Source organism: Neophocaena asiaeorientalis, unplaced genomic scaffold (genome assembly GCF_003031525.2).
Source record: "Neophocaena asiaeorientalis asiaeorientalis breed wild unplaced genomic scaffold, Neophocaena_asiaeorientalis_V1.1 scaffold249, whole genome shotgun sequence".
In the NCBI taxonomy this organism is placed as follows: Eukaryota; Metazoa; Chordata; class Mammalia; order Artiodactyla; family Phocoenidae; genus Neophocaena; species Neophocaena asiaeorientalis.
The window spans coordinates 2737432-2755852 of NW_020172625.1; the positions used below are offsets into that span (position 1 = coordinate 2737432).

The following is an 18421-nucleotide window of genomic DNA, read 5'->3' on the forward strand; positions in this document are numbered from 1 at the left end:
AAAAAAAATGTTTATATGCACGTGGTTTGTATGTGTATACCCTTCCTTTACTTTCAGAAACGAATGAAAATATATTTGTAATAAAATTTTTTTAAATTACACTTTTCTTGTTAGGAGCTAAAAAAAATTTCTAATAAAAGTTCCCATCTTTTTTTAGGCATACATAATTACAATATAAATGTGACACAATTCACACCATTATTTCACCCCTATACTCACCTACCTGGATCTAACTATATACCCAGTCATTGATTTGGCTTACCTCTATGTCTCCAAATAACTGAGGCAAATACAAAAAAAAGCCCAAGAAATAAAATTACTCTTAAAATAGCTCAATGAGCTTGTATACTTCAGTTACATTTCCACTTTGTTTAATCATGCTAAATTAAAAAAAAATTTAATTGTTTTATTCTCATTCCATGATGCCCTATTATATACCACCAGGTACTAATATTATAAAATTCCTAATATGTTTTACATATACATGTTTTATTTATATATATATTTATTTCTAATATTATAGCAAAAGTCAACTTAGCTGTTTTAAGAATGCTTTACATATGATATAAATTTTTAATAATAATATGTAATTAGTGTGGTATCACAAATCTTCTTTGTATGTACTATTTGATTATTAAAATATCACTGTCTTGAAATAACTGGCAGACAAGTCATAAGCTTTTTTTTCATTTAATAAACACTCTTAACAACTTCTATTTAATACACTATTGTCCGAGCAAGTTGATTAATGGAGAATCAAAAACATACATCTTTAAGTAGAAAAAAAAAAAAGGCTGTATTTATGAAGATGTTTACAATAGTTTATTTTAGGTTATTTCTCACCAATTTAAAAAATTGACCAACTCAATGAAAACTTGTGAATACAATGTTAAAAAGTATAACTATGAATCATAAAATTTAAATTTAATATGAAAAGATAAGAATGGCAAATTATATTTAAGAATGGCAAATATATATTATATATTTAAGCAAATAAATATATATATTATATATATAAGCAAATTATATTATATTTAATGGCAAATATATTAAATTATATTCCACATAATTCCATAATGTGGAATTATGTTTACAGACAACAGGAAGAGAAAACAAAAATGTAAATATTGCTTGATAGGATAATGAGACTAGAGGTAGTCTTTTAAATTTTTCATTCTTATGCTAATACAATACCTTTATAAAACCTAAAAATCTTCAAACAACATGTTTTTTAAAAATTGTGGTAAAATACACGAAACAGAAAATTTATCATTTTAACCATTTTAAAGTGGACAGTTCAGTGATATTAAGTCAACAAATTTTTAAAACTTTCAGATGGCACCTAAATAAAAGATGTGTTGTCCATTGGTGATTTTTAATGTATCTGGTGTATAACTAAAGTCACCACAAAACTTTTTTTGGGAAATTGGCAGATCATAAACATAAAAAATTTATTTTGCTTTATATTAAACCTTATTGTTTTACTGTTTCAAAATTCAAATTTACTCACAAGAAAGAGTCAGTTTCATATTAGATTTGGTTTCACAAATGCTGCTCCTGCTATTCATTCTTGTCAACAACAAAAAAAGACTATTTGTGACTAAAGATAATATGTTCCAGAAAATAAAAAGTTAAGGTCTCTTAGAAACAATACAAATGTTATCAGTAGAAGTGAATTACACCACATTTATATATTCAGGAGAAATGTGAAACTTATTCCATTGATTGTTAAAGGGTTTTAAAAGCTTTTTATTACATTTGGTAACAAAATTATAGGCTTAGTTGTAAAATCTATCATTTTAGATTTTATGGGTTAACTATCATTTGGAAAATTAAATACACATTACAGCAAACATTTAGAAAATGTTTTTCTAAAATGTTCCATCTAGGTCAATAAACTTGTCTGTAGAAGTCTTTTATAAGGATAATACATATTTCAAGTTTTTGTTATCATTGAGAGAAACAAGATATTACGTGAATCAAAAATTTAGGTAAGAATTTCTAAGAAAGAAGAAGGGAACAATGGGAAGGTTGGAACTGGGAAGAAATTTTGTTTCTTATAGCGCAAAAGGTAATTCTGCATTAAAAAAAAAAATCATCCCTCAAAAGCACCACTACTAAAATTATCATCAAAGTGCACCCCAAATTTCAATTGCAAAGTATTAGAAGTAATCATCAACCAGGAAATATTTTCAAAAGAATGAACTTTTTATGAAATCCAAACAATAATGTTGGTTAATATTAATATCTCTTTAAATTCATTTATTATATCTACATTCTATAAATTCTCATAAGTATCAAAATAATTATAGTCCTCCTAATATGCATGTGATTAATATTGGCTGTTTTAATTTTAGCACACTGGAAAACATAAGGGGTATAAATTCTAGTAACATTAAAAACAAGAAAAAGTTACCAATTCTAATAGTAGCTTTTCCTTTTCGACCACTTCCCAAAATTATAGTTCTCTTTTTCTGTCTAGCAGCTTTGGATGGTTCCTTCACAGATGGAGAAGTTATCCACTGGTACTGAGAAATAATAAATATGCCATTTAAGTTCCAGGTAATTTATGAGGGTTTGATCTTAACTGGAAATTAAGATATTTTAAGTTAATAAAAGGTTTTCAATCTGCATTTCTCAGAACCTAAGTTAAAGAATCACACAACATTTTCAAAGACAGAAAAGCCATTTGATTTGACTAAAAACTTAGTTTTAAGATGGCAGAAAGTACCCTGATAATTTTCTTTTAAGGAAGAAAGAAAAACAAACCACTAAAGAGAAATTAATCCGAGAGAACTAAAACACATTATATACCTCTGACTTGGCACTCCTTCCATTCTGGAGAACTTTTTTGATAACTGATTTCATCACAGAATGATCTAAAGTAAAATAAATTGAAATTAGAATAATTATTTCCCAATGAGTAGCTATTTCCATTTAAAACCAAAAGCCAACTAATTATTGCTCTTGCCATAAATTTAAATATGAAATCTACATTACGTAATTATACACTTATTTCCCCCTTTGTGTATTCTAGTTTCTTCCTCAGAAACCTAAGATGCCACCTTGCAGACTGCCCCCTTTGGCAGCAGCAAAGGTCAACTTTAAACATTTTGCATCTAAAGCGGCTTTGGATACCTTTGGATAGAAAGTACAGTCTGAGCACCGTCCAGACACTTAGATATCTAAAGGGCATCTAAGATATCAAACCAAAGTCCTGATATTCCCTCAAAAGCCGCTCCTCCCATCAGCTCCCTTCTTCTATGTGATACCACCCAGTTGCACACATAATCATCAACGACTTGTCTCCTTGTTACTATTCCCTTCATACCCCACATCTAATCTATCAGCAAGCCTTGTTAGCTACACCCTCAAAACACAACCTGAATTCAACCACTTTTCACTTGTTCCAGACTTCCAGCCTAAGCTAAGCCATAAACATCTCTTATTTGGACCACTGTGATAGTCTCCTAACTGGTCTCCCTGTTTCTCTTCTTTATCCCCCCAAGTCTATTCTCTATACCAGGTCATCTTATTGAGATACTATTTGGATCATGCCTTTTTCCAGTTCAAAACCATCTACTCATTTAGAATAATCCACATCTTTACTCTGGCCTTCAAGACTTTACAAGAGCAGACCCCTGGCTAGCTCCTTGACCTCATGTCATACCACACTCTTCTTCACTCAGTACTCTGGCCTGTCAGCCTCCTTGCTTTTCCTTAAATACTCCACCCACCTACATGCCTGCATACGCATTGTCTCCTTGTCCTGGAATGTGCTTACTGCATTATCTTCCATGGCTTGCTCCTCTCTTCATTCAGGTCTCCGTTCAAATGCCACTTCTCCAGTGAAGCTGTCCCCTAACAAACCTATCCAATGGAGTCCTACCTGCCCCCTGCCACTCTCCTTACATTAAGATATTTCTGCACTTCCCTCTATCTAAAATTATATTACTTATCTGTTTACTCATTTCTATCTGAACTCCTTCACTAGAATGTAAGCGCCATGAGGGCAAGGCTTTTTGTCTGTCTGATTCACTGCTTTTTCCCTAGTGCCTAAACCCGTACCTGGCACACAGAAGGTATTAAAAATATTGTTAAACTGACAAATGAATAAAGTACTCCTTGCAAGAATTCAGAGGTTGCACAAGAAGGAAATAATGCTCTTGGTGGAAGCAGGCTTAGTATCTAGGTTCACCTCTGTTCAGAGTAGAGATAAGAAAAATTTACAAGTATAACTCACTTTAATTGGTAAATTATCTGCTAAAAATGTACAGGAAGTGCAACATTAGAAAAGTACAGTTGACGCTTGAACAACATGGGTTTGAACCTCGCGGGTCCACTGACACACAGATATTTTTCAATAAATATGTACTATCGTCCTACACGATCCAAGGCTGGTTGAATCCACAGATGTGCAACCACTGACTATAAACTTATACCCAGATTTTCAACTGCTTGGGGGGCGGCATCCCTGACCCCCACGTCGTTCAAGGACCAACTGTATACGATCAGGAAAGTTAAACACATGAAGTTTTAAAAACTGTCAATACATGAAAAAATTCTTTTTGTTTTGCTATGTGTTAATCAATTAAAAAAAAAAAGTGACCACATACCGACAAGTGGGTTTTTTCTTATATCCAAAACGACCAGAGTTCTGTTGGTTTCAAGGGCCTTTAGTAAAGCCTTTGCTCCTTCACTGGTGAGGCCACACTGCTGCAGGTCAAGTGCTTTGGATGAAAGACAAAAGGTCACTTGCTAACTCTATACAGATTTGACATATAGACAACTCTCATTTTCTCACGTGTGGAAGAGTCCTGCACAAGACCAGTCATGGCAGGTTTGTAATTTTGGGTATGGAAAAAAACAGAAACGTATACACACACACATAATGCATGATCCAATTTAAAAACCTCTTCTTGGATGTGCAATGATAACACTGCCTTTAGTGCCAATAAATCATCCAACATATTTTACAATTAAAGAACTGAAGAATAACTGTATATAACCTATGAGCAAAAAACATCACAAAACGAATCTCAGTTCATAATTAGCAAGGGCGGCAGTGGCATGTAAACCTCACAAGCAAAAACTGGTGGAGCTCAGAAATGCACCGCATTCTTTTGATCATGATCTTGAGCTCCAAATCACACTTGAAACTAGTTAAAAGGGGAAAACAAAATAGAAGAAATGTAACAACTTTTCCATTGTTCTGTTAGTTTTAGAACAAAAAGACAAGTCTAAGAGGATACAAATAATAACAAATTCAAAGAATGTGTGAATAGAGAATACATACTAAAAACCTATCTTGAAAGTATCATGGTCAAGAACTCTCTCAGTAAAAGGTCAGACAAAAACCAGAACAAATGATCATGAATTCTAGTAGTTCTGGGGCTGAACAACCTACTCATTTAAACCAAAGGGATCATCACAAAAGCACAGGTATTAAAAAATATTACATGAAAGGAAACTATCATGAGTCTTTTTTTTAAGTGCTGTGTGTACCAGTGTCTTTCAACACCCCACGACACACAGAAATAGCAAGTCAGACATATGGATCTGACAGGATATGATACAACCCTTACAAACTCTCACTACAGAAGAATGGACACACGGTGTAACTAACCAACTAGCCAAATTAATACAAACAGCCAGTAAACCTCTCTAGTAAATCAAATGAATACAAAATAAAATGTGGTTATTCTCCTATCAGATTAAGCCAAGATTCTGTAAGAAAAGCCTTTAAAATGTCTATACCCTTTTGATCCAACAACTCTCTTTCTAAGAATTTAACCAAAATAAATAGAGATATAGGTAAGGATATATATCAGAGTACTATTTGTAACTGAAAAACTGGACATAGCTTATATACAAGAATGGATCAGCTATGTGTACTGTGGCATATTCATATAATGAAACACTGAACAGTCACAAAAAATGATGCAGTAAACGCAAATTTACTGACTTGCTAAAATGCTCATACTAAATTAACTGAAAAAAGTTATAAAATTTGGAGTAATCCTACTTGCATAAAAAAGGGAGAGGTACTCATTTTTGTAGTTTTACAGCTTTTTAAAAGTGCTACAAGCCAGTGTTTGTGAGAGGGAGGCTTCACATCCACTGTTGGGGTGGACTACAAATTGGCATAGCATTTCTGGATGGTAAGCTGGCAATGTGTATCAAAAGTCTTAAAAATATGTCACACTTAGTCATTCCACTTCTAGTAACTTATTCTACAGAAGTAATCCCGATGGACACAGAGATGTACATACAACGTATTCACATTGTTTCTGACAGGGAAAAGCAAACTAAATCTAATTGCAAAGAATTGATTAAACTATGGGACATCAATACGATGGAATACTACATGATACATCACTAAGTGAAAAAAGCAGGAATATGAAATAGCAAGTATACTACAATTCTATTTTTGTAATCCCTAAGTGTACAAATATATTTATAGAAAAAAAAAAGACTGAAAGTATATACACCAAAATGAACAGTGATTATGTCTGGGTATTCAGATTATAGGTAATTGTTCTCTTGTTACTCTGTATTTTCTATAAAGGATATATGCAACTCTTAGAGAAAGCTTAAAAGCAAAATAAAAGCTGTCAGAGAAATGAGGCTTTAAAAAAAATCCTATCACAACGTATCATGCCAAAAGCTAAGCACATATAATATTAAAAACTCAATATTTTCAATTTTAGAATTTACCTCTAAGCCATAAATCCTCACTAAGAGATTCTGCAAAAGCACTTGCACCCAGGTCACCAATAAGCGTGTTGCAGTTCAGAGTGATGCGCCTCAAACCAGCCATACAGTCAAGATCAGGTCTCCTGTAACGAAGACTCTCAGCCCAGGTTTCTTCATGCCTTCTGATAGTCTGATACTTCAAAGATTTAATGGGATGAAATTAAGATGCTTGAATAAGGAAACACGGTGTGCCTACTGAGTATGGCTTATTATGTCAGAGATTTACACACACACACATCAAGCATATATGCCAGGAGAATCAACCTGAGAAATTAAACAGTCAGTTCTGCTTTACGAGTCCAGTGACCCACATTCTAGTCGGTCAGTGATTAGATTCCAGCCACTGGATGACCTGTTCTTGAACACTTATGTAAAGTTGGACAACTCAATTACAGTCTATGAATTATTTTCCTTATCTTCTAAGTCAGGAAATTGGTTCTAAATTCTATCATTGCTGAGGTTCTAAATTTCATCATTCTGTCCTACGGTCTCCAAACACCTGACTGGGCAACCCATAAGAAAACTTTTTAATATGCATCTTATTTATTAACAAGTAATATACATGAAGTTCTATACATATAATTTATGTACATTATAAACTACACAGATATTTTTAAGTGATACAAAGGTAAACAGGTTCTAATATTTTCTTTTCCTAACTCCTAAGGCATTATTTTATTTATTTTTTAAAAAATATTTATTTATTTATTTGGCTGTGCCAGGTCTTTAGTTGCGGTATGCCAGATCTTTTAGTTGTGGCATGTGGGCTCTTAGTTACAGCATGCATGTGGGATCTAGTTCCTTGAGCAGGGATCGAAACCAGGCCTCCTGCATTGGGAGCACAGAGTGTTAACTGCTGGACCGCCAGGAAAGTCCCAGGCATTATTTTAAAAACTATATTTACAAAAATGGATCTCACATGCTCCCTAGGGTATGCACACAAACTTCAGAGGCCTGGACTATGCAGAGCCAGTTTGATGTGCCTTGGGAAAATAATGGTTTGACATTTAACCACAAGTATTGTCTTAAAGACATTCAATTCTTTATATTTATAAAATAAATTTTGGTAACAGGGAACACTGACTCTAAATGAAAAAAGTCTTATTACATTCTTGAAAAAATAAGACTCAAAGTGCCTTTGACACTCTAAAAGGAAAATCATTAGTGTCATTTTTCTATTAACAATAACTTATAAAAGCTACAAGCAGAAATAACAGCAATCACTTACACAGTGCTTAGTATGTGCCAGGCACTATTTATACAAATGAGTTCATTTAAACCTCATAATGAGGCATAGAGGTTAAGTGATTTGTCCATGGTCACTAGCTATGAAATGGGAGAAAGGGAATTTGAACCTAGGCCATTTGGCTTTGGCACCCAAGTTCTTGACTGCTTTCTATCCCAGGGGTCAATGGACTTGCCCTGTATGGGCTCAAAGAATTTTCCAATTTTTAAAATCTAAATTTAAAAATTTCCAGCTTTGTGGGCTATACAGTTTCTGTTGCAACTACTCAACCCCACTGGTGTAGGGTAAAAGTAGCCACAGCTACCATGTAAACAATGGGTGCGACTATGTTCCAAAAAACCTTTCTTTACAAAACCAGGCGACGGGCTGGATCTGGCCCACCAGCCATAGTTTACCTATCCCTGATCTGCACCAGCAAACTATTAAAAAGGCTTCATGTAAAATTATTAAATAACTTTAAGCCTAAATACAGTAATTATAACCACTGTAAAGTTGTTAAGGCATTATTTTAAAAACTGTATTTACAAATTGCTGATGTAATGATTTTTATTAGTTTATAAACTACATCAGCTAATAAACACTGGATTCATTTAAGTCTTGAAGACTATAATGGCATAGTTTCTGCACAGCATCACAATCAATGTTTTCAGTAACTAAAAATACATGAAAGTATTATTATGTATTATATATTAAATGTCTGATTTCTAAAATTAAGTGGACTAACTTTACTAAATGGTAGAATCCCAAACTGAAAACTGGTCATATTCTTTCAACAAAACTACAGCTGCACTCACATGTATCAAAACACAAAAATGAACTGCCATTTGTATCAATATATTAATGTGCTTCAATCACATATGTTTTCATGAAAGTTTAAACATAAAATCACCTTTAAGATCTTGGCCATGTGATCTGCTCCCTGCCATGTCAGATTACACCCCGTGAAGTTTACTGTCTTAAGAGTGATAGAGTTCTTTATACCTTGACAAATAACTAAAAGGGAAAAAAAAACCACACACACAATAAGATGAAAAGCCTATACATTTGTCAGTCTTGACTTATTTGCTTTTCTTGAGTCAATTGGATGTTTATAACCACATTCTTGAAATCATTAACTACAATCTTCCCAAACAGGTAATTGACGAACCGATACATTCTAAAACTTGTCAGTAACAAAATGTTATTCTAGTTTACAGCAACAGTTTAATTCTATTTAGATACTAAAACTGGATACACTGGATACTGCAAACTTTATTCCCAACCACTAAAGTACTACATACCTTTTGAGACATAGGAAGAAAAAGAAAAACCTAAAAAGCATAAGACTTCGATTTTCATTTCCAATGATACATCCCAATCTTGATTATCAATCAACGATTTAAATGTCAAATATAAATCCAGTATTTTATTAGATGCTATGCAATATACTAGAGCAATAAAAGATAGAGGACATCAAACCCTCTGTTCCCTCAAATTGAAAGGCAGGCTTCCTGACCCCTCCAGACCACTACTGGACACAGGGAACACACACAAATGTTTCAGGACCCCAACCAACAGTCACCTGCTTTGTGATTACTTCCATGATACACCCCCGCCAACACCACTGAGTTTGCTGCTCCTATGGGACGTTACATATATTTCCTATTTTAACACATACCACAGTGCATTATAATTATGATTGCAGATAGATGTTTTAACAATTTAAAGATAATGATGACTTCTTTGCTCTTTACATCTTGCTATTTCCCTTCCCATAATATTTCTTGAAGAGAAACCATAAAAATATAAACAAACACAAAAGACAGAAAATACACAAAATGTGTGGTTTGTGGCTTAACACAAACTTAAGTAAAATTAGTTCTGACAGTATCCAGCATGACAAACTTCCATGGTACAAATGAGAATGGACCAAGGTTTGAGCAGGTACAGGAAACAATCCAGGCATGAACAGCAAGAAAAGGTGGACAGGAAGTAACATGGTGTGTAGGAAATCACGAGACCAGTCTGATGGGAAGAGACTTAAACAAGACTGAAACTCACTTTCTAAACCTCCATCTCCAATTGGACAATTCGCAAGACACAGGTGCACCAAAGTGGCCGATTTATTCAATCCCTTTAATGGGGAGAAAAAGTTTAAAATTTTATTGGTTTAGTATGCCCCAAAAGCAGCTATCAAATGTTGGCAGGACACAATGAAGGCTTACCTTTGTTAACATAGTTAAGTCTCTCTCTCTCAGAACTAGCCCATTTAGCTCCAGGTTCCTTAGCGCACCCGACGCACTTACACAGCATTTAAGAGCTTTACACAACTGGAAGGTCACATCTTTATTTCTTATCGCAGGAACACGACTTCTGTAAACTTTATTTCTGTCAGAACCTAAAGCAAAATTATTGTAAGATGAGTGATTTAAACCATACATTTTATCATCATTAAAAAGCACCTAAAAAAAAAAAGCATCTGCTCTGTGCTAAGGTTTAGAAACGACTCCTGCCCTTAAAGCCTTCATTAAGGAGGGACATGTGTAAACTCAAAATTTCAATCACATGAGATAAAGAAACATAACCTTTATGCACAGAGATTCCTTTGGAGGCAAAAAGTTATATCTAAGTGATGGCTTCATGATAACCCTGAAGTAGAATCTAGAAAGATGAGACTATGCAGAGTTGCAGTAGGAGGTGCATTAACTGCAGAGAGAGCACCTGTGCAAAGACACTCAAGCCTGACACCTGCTGGGCACTGTAAACACTGCAGGTGGGGATGACTAAAGGCCAGGGGTCCAAGTGTGAGAAGAGACAGAAATTAAAATAGAGATGTTGGCCGAAGCAGGCCTGGGAGAGAGCATGGCTTGCATCCCACAGGTGATGAGCCCTGGGGCTACCACTGGCTAAGTAAGGGTGCCTCCGCTAATTAGAAAAAGGCGCCCCGCTGCTGAAGGACCGATTAGATAAAGGGAGTGATCACAGAAAGCTCCCCTTTCTCAGGGCCAAATAGTCCCATGAGGCTTGGAAGAGCACAGTTCAGACTACACGCCTCTGTGCAGAGCACACGCTGGGCAGCTAGTATGCACTAAATCTGTGTGGGCAAGCCATTAGCAGCATTGTTTTAAGCGTATCTTTTTATTGTAGAAGATCGCTCAACCCAGTAGGCAGATGAACTTAGAGGAACTGAGCCCAGGGGCCGCGAAATCACCTAGAAGCTTCTGCCATAGTCCTGGCAAAATGTAGTATGGATGAAGAAGCAAATTTAGAAGGAGGCCAAAATCTACGAGCTAGACCCACTGGATGCAAGACATAAAGAAAGTTCAGTGAAGGAGCTCTGAAGAGAATGGGCTCGGCAATAAATTTTTCTTATATTCAATGTAAAATATTAGGCAAAATTAAGTACAGTGGCCTTTACGGTCCCTTCCAGCTATAATTTCTTTTGATTTCTAAGTTAGTACTCTGGTTAAGTAAAGTCCCTTCAGAGGTACAGAACAGTTCCTACACCTGAATGGGATGCAAAGAATAATCTGACTTCTCTTCACCAGGGGATGAGTTGAACTGTCCTTGAAGAAGAGATAACAGATGGTGTGAACCCCAGATCCTAGAAAAGGGCCAGGCAAATGACAAGTATTCAGGTTTTTGAAAACAAATGAACAATCATTTCCTCTCCTAGATCTTCACACTCTTCCTCTGCTGGCTACTTTTTCTCAGCTTATAAACATCCTCAAATTTACCCACCTAAAAAACTCTCAGACCTATGATTCTTTGGATCTTCTTGTGGGTAACCTAAGTCTCTCCCATGCCTTCAAACACCTGTCCTCCCAAAAAGCCCAGATCTGTACCTTGGGCCCAGACCCGTCTACCAGGCCCCTCTAAAGCACTGAAGATGAAGTAAGATCCTCTCCCCATCCCCAATCCCTTCCTACTGTGCTCTGTATCTCACAAAAAGATGCAGCTGTAAACTGTCACCCACACTTGCTGCCCTCCCTTTTCTAACTGGTCACCAGGCCCCACCCAATCTCTCTCGGATCTCCAAAATCCAGTCCCACCTTTTATAACTTAAGTGGGACCCTTAAGATTACAATTCACCCTGCACCCAATCAACTGCCTTCCATACGGAGGTCCGAGTGAGCCTCTAAACTAGAAGTCCATCTCACTGTTCTTTAGTGTTTCCCTCAGCCTTCAGGATAAACATCCAAACTTCTGACAGGACAAACAAGGCCCCTTTCTGTTGGGCCCCACTAGGTTTCCAGTATCAACTCTCATTTCTTTCCCAAACCCTGAGTTCCACTCCTGTACCTTAGTTTTGCCATTTTTTCTTATATTTCTCAAACTTTGACACACACTTCTCCCTCCTACTACCCCAGGAGCTTCTACATATCCTTAGAAAGGATGGCACCTCCTCCAAGAATCCTACCCTGAACTTTCCCTTCCAAGATTCTGTGCTCTGCAAAGGGGAAAGGTGGGGGAGAGGGATAAATTAGGAATTTGGGATTAACATATACACACGACTATATATAAAATAGGTAATCAACAAGGACCTACTGCATAGCACAGGGAACTCTACTCCATATCCTATAACAACCTGTATGGGAAAAGAATCTGAAAAAGAATGGATATATGTATAACTGAATCACTTTGCTGTACACCTGAAACTAACACAATATTGTAAATCAACTGTCCTCCAATATAAAATAAAAATTAAAAAAAAAAAAAAGATTCTGTGCTCTTTAGCACCAGCTTCCAGAGCACTGACTACTGTGCTTGTGTTTACCTGCCGCCCAGTAGAAGGGAAGATTTCCTACGGCAGAAGCATCGTCTCCAGCAGCCCTTGGTTCTGACAACTCATTCAAGTGCCAGGATACTTTACCCACATAACCTACTTCATTAATTCCAAGAACCCACAGAAAGAGTGGTTTTTAATGTCATTTTACAAGTGTGGGGAATGTAGTTCAAAAGTAACCTGCCCAGGCCACAGAGAGCATTAGCCCTAGAACTCAAACCCTAAGCTACCTTCACACCTGTGCTCTTCCCACTATATGATACGACTATTTAAAAAAATTTTTTTTTTTTCCTGAGCCCTGTTTTAATGGAAAGGAAATGAAGCTGGGATATATCAATTTCCTAATCGCTTTGGTCTGTACGGGACAAAGTCATTCAACAGACCAAGTAACATCTGTGGAACAATTAACGATGCTCCAAACTGTGCTACATTGTAGAGTCTACAAGCATTAACAAAGTGCCTCCTTGTAACCGCCACAGAGAGTGGGTCCTGTTAAGCCCATACTACAGATGAGAACACTGAGACCTAGAAGCCTTAAGGCACTCCGCAGGAGTCCTAGGCCGCACGCCCCGTCTAGTGCACGCACACCCGGGCACTGGGCACCGGTTCTAGTGCCCACCCTCCACCTTGCACCATCAAACCCCGCTTCGCAGCGCCGACACCAGAGCCCCTGGAAGCGGGAACTACAAACCTGTCTCGCCAAGCCATGGCTGGAAGAAGCTCTTGATACAGATCAGGGGCAGATCTTTATTAATCTTGAGGGTGCTCAGAAGCGGCGCCCAGTCCAGCCCGCGCAGGCGGTCGGCGTTGAAGTCCAGCACGCCCTCCCGCAGAGAAGCGCGCACGGCGGGCAGAGGCACCGAGTCCTGCAGCGCGCACAGGTACTCATAGTGCGAGACGAAGTCGGCCGCGCTGTCGCGGCGCAGCTTCACCGAGTGGATCATGGCCCCAGCGCGGCCTCGGGGGACGCTGGCTGCGGGCACGATGCCCACACCCGCCTGGGGACCCCGGCTCGCCTCCCGGTCCCTCCGGCGCCCACCGCCCGGCGGCTGCGGCCACGCAGCGTTCGCAGGACCTGCGTACCAGCCAGAAGACGGAGGGCTACGGGCCCCAGCTAGGCCGGCCCTTCGATGCCGCGCTCCCGCGCCGCTTCCCGCGCCGCAGAGCAGGCAGTTGGCGCCAGCCTCAGCGCCCTCCGCGCCGCGGGGCTGCGGTTCAAGCCGGTTGGCGGCGCCGTGGGGGCGGGGCTAGAAGACGTCAGTGAGCTCGTCGTGCGTCAGCACGCAGCCCCGCCTCCCATGGGGACTCGGCCTGAGGAGCAGGGGAGGGAGCTTCGAGACTAGGGCAGCGCGAAAAGTAGGTGGTTTGGAGAATTGGGGGTTTCCAGAAGGCGTTTACTGACTGATCCAAATAAAAGTGAGATATGGTTGTATCACTGCATTTTATTTATTTTTTATTCTTTTCTTTTTTTGCGGTACGCGGGCCTCTCACTGTTGTGGCCTCTCCCGTTGCGGAGCATAGGCTCTGGACGTGCAGGCTCAGCGGCCATGGCTCACGGGCCCAGCCGCTCCGCGGCATGTGGGATCTTCCCGGACCGGGGCACGAACCCGTGTCCCCTGCATTGGCAGGCGGACTCTCAAACACTGCGCCACCAGGGAAGCCCTCAATGCATTTTAAAAGTAGTTAAACTCCCGATAAGTGTCTGTGCTCGCCCCGCCCAGGAGAAAGCGTGCACTCCGTGAGGGACACATGAAAAGCTGAGTGCCTGTGGTCCCTTACCTCGTGCACGGGTGTGTAAATTTCTGCGGAGAGCTCTTAATTTCTGTAATTTCTTTTGACTTGACAAGGTGGTTGGCAAATGGTCACGTGTTCCATGCATTCAGGACATGATCGTGGTTACTAATAATCACTTTGTTTTGTACTGATAATGATGGCTAACTCTGGTAACTAGTACTTTCTGTCTCCTAGGCATTATTTTAAGCACTGTTTCAGTATGAAATCATTCAGTTTTCCTAACAACTCCACAGAGAATTTACTACTGAATATCCACTTTACAAAGGAGAAACTGAGGCGTAGGAAGTGAAATAACTAAGTAAGAGGAAGAACTCAGACAATTGGTGTTAATAAATTAACCCTGCAAGGAGGCCGTTAGATTAGTGATGTGGCCGCCTGCATAAACCAACCAAAATCTAAGCCTGTAAATGCCTCAAGATTATGAAAACCGCTAAGGACAACCAGTCACAAACCACCAACTAGGCTTTACAGCCATAGCAAGTCAGTAATTTACTTGCTTTGCTTCTGCCCTTTTAAAATAAAAACCTCTGCAGCTCCTGTGGCTGGAGTGCTCCTCACCACTTTCAGTTTGGTGCTGCCTGAATTGAATCTATTTTTGCTCAAATAAACTCTTAAAATTTTAAATATGCCTCAGTTTGTCTTTTAACATTGGCCGTAGAAGTTGGATGCTCCAAACTGTATCCAGTGTCTAGAACAGCGGTCGTCCTCTGGTCAGGCCTTAGGCGTTACGTGTACAACGTTTCTCTTCTACCACCACCTTCTGGATGCCTCCACCCACTACCATCTCCTGCGCATCAGATCCCCTAGATGTGGTCAGCAATGGCTTTCACATGCAGCGTGCTCACATTATAACATCGCAGACACTCCTCCGTCCTCCAGCCAGTGTGTGAAGTGAAACATTACCATTCCTGTTGAAGAGTCTGGTGTGACCACTTTCCCAAACACAGCCACTCCCCAGCTGACCCTGGGTAACCACTCTTCTGAACTTGGTCTCCAGCACTGCCATGGATGTCTTTAGATTTATGCTATATTTTTAGGTATTCTTAAACAGCATATAGTATTCTACTATGTTTTCTCTTGTTACTTGCTTTATTTAGTGTTATCTTTGCTAGGTTCATCCATGCTGACACATAAAGATCTGTCTAGTTCATGTACTTTCCTCGCTATGTAAGATTCCCATGTAGGGAAATAGAATAATTTATATGTGTATTTTCCTGTTGATGGACATTTAAATTGTTTCCAATTTTCAGTATGATTTCTTTTTTAAAAAAATTTTATACAATCTTTAAAGGTTGCTTTACATTACAGTTATTACAAAATATTGGCTATATTCTCTGTGTTGTACAATACATCCTTGAGCCTATCTTACACCCAGTAGTTTATATCTCTCACTTCCCCACCCCTGTATTGCCCCCTCCTCCCCCTCCACACTGGCAACCATTAGTTTGTTCTCTATACCTGTGAGTCTCCCTCTTTTTTGTTATATTCACTAGTTTGTTGTATTTTTTAGATTTCACATATAGGTGATATCATACAGTATTTGTTTTTGTTTGACTTATTTCACTTAGCATAATGCCCTCCAAGTCCATCTATGTTGCTGCAAATGGCAAAATTTTGTCCTTTTTTATGGATGAGTAGTATGCCATTGGTTACATGTACCACATCTTCTTTATCCATTCATCTCTTGATGGACACTTAGGTTGCTTCCATATCTCGGCAATTGTAAATAATGCTGCTATGAACACTGGGGTACGTGTTTGTTTTCAAATTAGTGTTTTTGTTTTTTTCGGATATATACCCAGGAGTGGAGTTGCAGGGTCATATGGTAGTTCTATTTTTATTTTTTTGAGAACCCTCCATACTGTTTTCCACAGTGGCTGCACCAATTTACATTCCTACCAACAGTGTACCAGGGTTCCCTTTTCTCTACATCCTTGCCAGCATTTGTTGTTTGTGCTCTTTTTGATGCTAGCCATTCTGACAGGAGTGAGGTGATACCCCAGTGTAGTTTTGATTTACATTTACCTGATGATTAGCAATGTTGAGCATCTTTTCATGTGCCTGTTGGCCATCTGCATTTCCTCTTTGGAAAAATGTCGATTCAGTTCTTCTGCCCATTTTTTAATTGGGTTGTTAGTTTTTTTGATGTTGAGTTTTATGAGCTGTTTATATATGTTGGATATTAATCCCTTATTGGGCATATCCATTGCAAATATTTTCTCCCATTCAGTAGGTAGTCTTTTCATTTTGTTGATCATTTCCTTTGCTTGCAAAAGCTTTTAAGTTTAATTAGGTCCCATTTGTTTATTTTTGCTTTTATTTCCTTTACTTTAGGAAATGGATCCAAAAAAATATTGCTGTGTTTGTGTCAGAGTGTTCTGCCTATGTTATTTTCTAAGAGTTTTATAGTATCCAGTCTTACATTTAGCTCTTTAATCCATTTTGAGTTTCTTTTTGTATATGGTGTTAGAGAATGTTCTAATTTCATTCTTTTACATGTAGCTGTCCAGTTTTCCCAGCACCACTTATTGAAGAGACTGTCTTTTCTCCATTGCATAATCTTGCCCGCTTTGTCATAGATTGGCATAAGTGCATGGGTTTATTTCTGGGCTTTCTAACCTGTTCCATTGATCTATATTTCTGTTTTTGTGCCAGGACCATACTGTTTGGATAACTGTAGCTTTGTAGTATAGTCTGAAGTCACAGAGCGTGATTCCTCCAGCTCTGTTCTTTTTTCTCAAGATCGTTTTGGCTATTCAGGGTCTTTGGTGTTTCCATACAAATTAAAAATTTTTTTTGTTCTAGTTCTGTGAAAAAATGCCATTGGCATTTTTATAAGGATTGCATTGAATCTATAGATTGCCTTGGGTAGTATGGTCATTTTAACATTATTGATTCTTCCAATCCAAGAACATGGAATATCTTTCCATCTGTTTGTGTTATCTTCAATTTCTTTTATCAGTGTCTTATAGTTTTTGGAGTTCTGGTCTTTTGCCTCCTTAGGTAGGTTTATTCCTAGGTATTTTATTCTTTTTGATGCAATGGTAAGTGGGATTGTTTCCTTAATTTCTCTTTCTGATAGTTCATTGTTATTGTATAGAAATTCAGCAGATTTCTGAGTATTAATTTTGTATCCTGCAACAAATTCATTGATGAGCTCTAGTAGTTTGCTGGTGGCTCTTTGGGATTTTCTTTGTGTAGTATCATGTCATCTACAAATAGGGGCAGTTTTACTTCTTCCTTTCCTATTTGGATTCCTTTTATTTCTTTTTCTTCTCTGATTGCTGCAGCTGGGACTTCCAAAACTATGTTGAATGTAAGTGGTGAGAGTGGGAATCCTTGTCAGTATGATTTCTGTGTCGCTACATCCATTTTTTTTAGTCTCCAGCATCATTTAATGTAGTTGTCTCCTGTCTTCTTAAAGCTCCCTCTTCTGTGTTTTCCATCAAGCCACTTGATTTTTTTTATCCCTCTCTAATTCCTTCTTCACAGTCTCACTCTTGGGTGTCTCTTGCTTACCCAGTTTCAATGTAGGTGTTCTTTAGGTTCCCATCCTCAGTGTCCACCCCTTCGGACATTTCACAGTTTCTCTGGGTGATCTTATTTCCTGTTCAGGCTTAACTTTCCCCTCCAGGGTGATGTCTTTATTATTTTTTTTTTGCGGTACGCGGGCCTCTCACTGTTGTGGCCTCTCCCGTTGCAGAGCACAGGCTCCGGACGTGCAGGCTCAGCGGCCATGGCACATGGGCCTAGCCGCTTAGTGGCATGTGGGGTCCTCCCAGACCGGGGCACGAATCCATGTCCCCTTCCTGGAAAGCCGCATATTTCTCATTGTCCTCAGCATCAGATCTGTGTTCCTT

The 18421-nt window shown here is 38.4% G+C and overlaps 1 protein-coding gene across 4 annotated transcripts in view; it reads right to left on the minus strand.

The window, feature by feature from the left end:
* The window catches only part of CEP78 (centrosomal protein 78), a 42193-nt gene extending 28248 nt beyond the window's left edge, over nt 1-13945 (minus strand). For all 4 annotated transcript variants that reach the window (XM_024738916.1, XM_024738915.1, XM_024738918.1 and 1 more), the window contains exons 1-8: nt 13459-13945; nt 10207-10379; nt 10043-10115; nt 8892-8995; nt 6718-6892; nt 4617-4730; nt 2815-2879; nt 2417-2528 (exon numbers count right to left, since the gene is read on the minus strand). In XM_024738916.1, coding sequence (XP_024594684.1) covers nt 2417-2528; nt 2815-2879; nt 4617-4730; nt 6718-6892; nt 8892-8995; nt 10043-10115; nt 10207-10379; nt 13459-13711 — 1069 coding nt within the window. In that variant the 5' untranslated portion in view covers nt 13712-13945. The remainder of the gene's footprint in view (nt 1-2416; nt 2529-2814; nt 2880-4616; nt 4731-6717; nt 6893-8891; nt 8996-10042; nt 10116-10206; nt 10380-13458) is intronic.
* Nucleotides 13946-18421: the final 4476 nt, after the last annotated feature.